This window comes from Chionomys nivalis, chromosome 24 (assembly GCF_950005125.1).
Source record: "Chionomys nivalis chromosome 24, mChiNiv1.1, whole genome shotgun sequence".
Classification (NCBI taxonomy): domain Eukaryota; kingdom Metazoa; phylum Chordata; class Mammalia; order Rodentia; family Cricetidae; genus Chionomys; species Chionomys nivalis.
Window position 1 is genome coordinate 39,435,413 of NC_080109.1, and position 5,093 is coordinate 39,440,505.

The 5,093-nt window shown below is 46.9% G+C and overlaps 1 protein-coding gene across 1 annotated transcript; it reads left to right on the top strand.

Annotated features, from left to right (window-relative positions):
• Positions 1-291: 291 nt before the first annotated feature.
• LOC130866026 (ETS-related transcription factor Elf-3-like) lies at positions 292-1,416 on the top strand. Its single transcript, XM_057757259.1, has one exon. It carries the CDS (start codon positions 295-297, stop codon positions 1,414-1,416), a length of 1,122 nt encoding a protein of 373 aa, XP_057613242.1. The 5' UTR covers positions 292-294.
• The last annotated feature ends 3,677 nt before the right edge of the window (positions 1,417-5,093 follow it).

Below are 5,093 nucleotides of genomic sequence, written 5' to 3' on the forward strand. Positions count from 1 at the left end.
TTGCGAGCCAGGGAGCGCTGGGCAGCAGCCTGCTGTGTCTGAGGGCCTGCTAAAACCACAGGTGGGAGAGTCAGTGCCCAAAGCACCACATGGCTGGTGGACCGATTCCAAAAAGTGTGGACTGGTCCCCATGTTCGGGCACCAGGTGATGGCAGAAGATACAAAATAATCCCACACACACTCATCACTGCTACCTGGCTGAGCCTTTCAGCCGCCTAGATTTCTTCTCTTCCCGTGGCCTCAGAAGCCTGCTCACCCGCCTGCCACATCGAACCCTGACTCTCAGGGGGCCTCATGGCAGCCACCTGTGAGATCAGCAATGTTTTTAGTAACTACTTCAACGCCATGTACAGTTCAGAAGACCCCGCCCTGGCTCCCGCTCCTCCATCGACTACCTTTGGCGCGGATGACTTGATGTTGACACTGAACAACCCCCAGATGTCGCTGGGAGGTCCAGAGAAGGCGAGTTGGTCAGGGGAGCAGCCCCAGTTCTGGTCAAAGAGCCAGGTTTTGGACTGGATCAGCTACCAAGTGGAGAAGAACAAGTACGACGCCAGTTCCATTGACTTCTCGCTATGTGATGTGGACGGGGCCACCCTCTGCAGCTGTGCCCTTGAGGAGCTAAGGCTGGTCTTTGGGCCTCTGGGAGACCAACTCTACGCCCAACTTCGGGACCTCACCTCTTCCAGCTCATCAGATGAACTCAGCTGGATCATCGAACTGCTGGAGAAAGATGGCATGGCCTTCCAAGAGGGTCTAGGAGACTCGGGCCCCTTTGATCAGGGAAGCCCTTTCGCCCAGGAGCTGTTGGATGATGGCCGCCAGGCCAGCCCCTACTACGGCAGTAGCTATGGCCCTGGAGCGCCCTCCCCTGGTAGCTCTGATGTCTCTACTGCAGGAATCGCTACTCCCCAGAGCTCCCACTCCTCTGACTCCGGTGGAAGTGACTTGGACCTGGATCTCACTGATAGCAAGGTCTTCCCTAGAGATGACTTTCCTGACTATAAGAAGGGGGAACCCAAGCACGGGAAGAGGAAACGGGGGTGCCCCAGAAAGCTGAGCAAAGAGTACTGGGACTGCCTGGAGGGCAAGAAGAGCAAGCATGCCCCCAGAGGTACTCTTTTGTGGGAGTTCATCCGAGACATCCTCATCCACCTTGAGCTCAACGAAGGCCTCATGAAATGGGAGAACCGGCATGAGGGTGTGTTCAAGTTCCTCCGCTCAGAGGCCGTGGCCCAACTTTGGGGCCAAAAGAAGAAGAACAGCAACATGACCTACGAGAAGCTGAGTCGGGCCATGAGGTACTACTACAAACGGGAGATCCTGGAACGGGTGGACGGCCGGAGACTCGTCTACAAGTTCGGCAAGAACTCCAGCGGCTGGAAGGAGGAAGAGGTCATAGAGAGTCGGAATTAATGGTCAGGACCTGGCTCAGACACAAACTCGAACTGAAGCCTTTCTGGAAGGACAGGCAGGCCGGAAGGCCCCCTCAATGTGGATGTGTTCCCTGTGTTGCTGTGGCGAGGAGGAACCCAGCAAGTGTGTTGTGTCCTGAAGTGCCTGCGGCCTCTCCTCGCCCACCTTTTGGAATTACAAGCCTCAGGGTTTGAAGTGACTTGATCGCTGACTCTACAGCCAGGACTCCAGCTCCTTCCAGTCCCAGCACTGACTGCAGAAGAGACCCACCTGCAGATGCCTGGGCTCAACCAAGGAGGCTGGGGAGACCGTGGGAGGAGAGTGCAGGGGCAGAAGGGACAGGGTTGTGTTCTCCAGCCTTCCTTCCTGGACTGACTTCCTCCTCTTGGCCCAGTACTCAGGCTCCACAGGCGGGGGTCCGAGCATCCCTAATTTATGTGCTATAAATATTCCAAGTGTACATAAAGAGCTATTTTTTCTAAAGCATTCCCCTCCCTGCTCTTCTCCCACTGAGTGCTGCTGGCCAGATTGATTGTTCTAGGTCTCCTAACTAGACCAGCGTGAAGTGGGGTGATGCCAGACCCCTCAAGATGGGGTTCCTGGATCCCTTTTCCTGTGAATGGAGGCTTAGACCTCCAATAAAGTGCCTTCTAGGCTTTTTCTAAAAAAAAAAAAAATAATAATAATCCTACACTAGTTCAGAATTACGTATAATAAAGGGTTATTTATTTAGGGAAGAATTACAGATCACTATCCTAAATCACAATCCTCTGCACAAATGGGGAACAAGAACAGAGTCTAGCAGCTGGAAGTGAGAGCCTGAAGCAAGAGAGAGTGCATGATTTACAGCTGCATTTATAGTGTAAGAGACTGCACGCAAGTGGGCTGGTATCTTAAAAGCTATTGGCTGAAGGAGTGGAAGGAGCTCCCACAGCAGTTATGATGTTATGCTTGATGATTTTGTGAATATGGTGGGGAAGGGAATCATCGCTCTAACAAAGGTTAGAAGACCTGCTTTGCTGTATGCTATTCTGCTCACTATAATAGAAATTATAATCACAGAAGTGTTGGTCTCAATGAGTGGAAAGGAAGAAGTACTAGAGTTCCTAGGACATTACTTAGGTATTATCAGTGACTATGACAGGATATTCTAGGCAGGTTCCTTATCAATAACTTCAGAGAAGTCAGTTGAAGAAAATGACTGGAGAAAAGCCTGGCAGATCCCTGTGTCTATCATTTATAGTGTCATTGTCATACTTACTTTGCAATTTTGAATAAAGACATTTGCACATTCCTGATACTGGGCGCCAGAGGTATATAGCGGTGTCCTACATTCAACTTACTAGAGTGGCATTTCACTTGTATTTTAATAAATAAAGCTTGCCTGAGGATCAGAGAGTAAAACAGCCCCACTGGTAAACCTTACAGAGCAAGCAGTAGTAACACACACCTTTAATCCCAGTAGCTATACTAATTGCCATGGAAACCAGGCAGTGCATGCCTTTAATCCCAGCCCTTGAAAGGAATATAAAATGGGAGGAAACAGCTCTCAGACACAGTCTCATCCTGAGATTCTTGGAGGCAGGATTGCCATTTCAGACTGAAGTCAAGGTAAGAGCCAGTGGCTGGCTACTTTGCTTCTCAGATCTTCAGGTTGAGCCCCCGTTTCTATTTCTGAGCTCTTATTAATCGTGCTTCAATCTGCACCACTGAGGCATCTCTAGTACTGCTTGTTCTGCTATCGTCAGGACTTTAGTGCCTGTCATCAGCAGAGGAGCAGTTCAGAAGCAGTTCTTCTGTGGGAAGGAAGAATAGCCGTACACAAAGTGGGAAAGTATGCAATTACAGGACGGCCTTTGTGTAATAACATTTATTTAAAGCTAAAACCATAAAGACTTCTAATGATGATAAAAGCAACTTGCTGAATATGTTAGTCCCACATAAATAAATGAACCCAGAAGGAATGTGCATTTATAATAATAAAAGTGAGACAATGTTTTAGGGAATAGTGAGCCATTGCTCAGGGATAGGATAGAAGCTAATGAATTCATTTTTTATAAGTCTGTACAAAAGAAACTCAGATCTCTCCAGAAGAGAAATTGGTCAAAACAGATTTCCAATAAAGTCCTATTTCCTGTTTGCTTTCCATTAAGACCATATTACAAATTAATCATGTATTACCCAAATTGTATGAACATCCCTTTCTAGTGACCATCTTGTTTTTTCCTTTAAACAGGACTGTTGGGATGTCCCAGAGGATAAGGAAATTTGCTACATGAGCCTGGTGACTTCTGCCCTAGCTAGGGTTTCTATTGCTGTGATGAAACACCGTGAAAGAAGCAACTTGGGAAGGAAAGGGTTTGTTTCAGCTTACACTTCCAGGGAACAGTCCATCACTGAGGGAAGTCAGGACAGGAACCTGGAGCCAGGGCTGGTGCAGAGGCTAGGGAGGATGCTGTCCCTCATGGCTTGCTCAGGCTGCATTTTTATAGAACCCAGAACCACCAGCTCAGGGGTGGCTCCACCCACAATGGGATGGGGCCTCTCTCATCAATCGCTAATTAAGAAAATGCCTTATAGACCTGCCAACAATCCCATCTTAGGGAAGCATTTTTCTAATTGAGGTTTCCTCCTCTCAGATGACTTTAGCTTGTGTTAAGTTGATACAAAACCATCTAGTGTTTAAGAATTGGGTTGCATTAGTATCTTTCCTTTAGAGAAGAAAATGAGCTAAAAAGTATGGGTAACTTTCTGAGGGTCATAAATGGGCAATTCTGGGGTCTGAGCTCATGTGGATGGAGCCTATTTTATTCACATTAAACCACAAGGATCACAAAGTGTTTGAAGGCCAGAGGGGTGTGAATATTTAGAGTGCCTAATAGTCACAAGTCAATACTTAGTTAAAGCAAGTATGAGCCATGTTTAAGCTGGTCACCTAAACTTTATTTAGGGGCAAAAGCATAAATATTAAAGTACTTTTTCTGTTGACAGCAGCACTTCTCATCTGGAGCCCTTGCCAACAACCAGCATCATGGTCCATTTTACAGTGGCAGCAGAAAAGCCATTGCTGCTTTGATAAGTGTGAGGTTTTCTGGCTGGCTCCTCCAGACAGCCTTGAGCACTGGACTGACCCCTCAAGTCTGAAATGTCTGGAGTCTGTAGAGCACTCAACACGGGGCTCTTTCCTGCATGTTGGCCCAGCAGCAGAGAGGGGCTGCTGTTACTCTGTTCTGGTATGACTCTGGTGACTGCAGACTTGGCCAGGATCTCTTTACCATCCTTTATTTATTTACATAATCAAGTTGCATACCTACTTCATTTCTTTTGAATGAAACTGTGTTATATTCAAACTAATTTCATATAGCCAGAGAAAATATAATCAATAGTGTATTGTACATCAATCACTCTAGTATCTCAAAACTCTATTACTCAATTTGCAAATATGAAAGACATCCAAAGAAAATCTGGAAGTGTTTCCACGTACTGTAGAACTTGGGACTGAACTGATCATAGGGGCTACACATTCTTGTGGCTAACCTCAACCCAAACATTTCCCTGGAACACAGTCTATGGTTAAAAGTAAGTTCACCCATTCAAACAAGAGGAAAGTCATGTGTGGTACTGGAAACCTGGATAACTACCCAGAGCTGGACAAGTCATAGGTCAGAAAAGAACCT

Excerpts from the sequence above, each read along its gene's own strand:
- LOC130866026 (XM_057757259.1), top strand. The coding sequence starts at position 295 with ATGGCAGCCACCTGTGAGATCAGCAATGTTTTTAGTAACTACTTCAAC.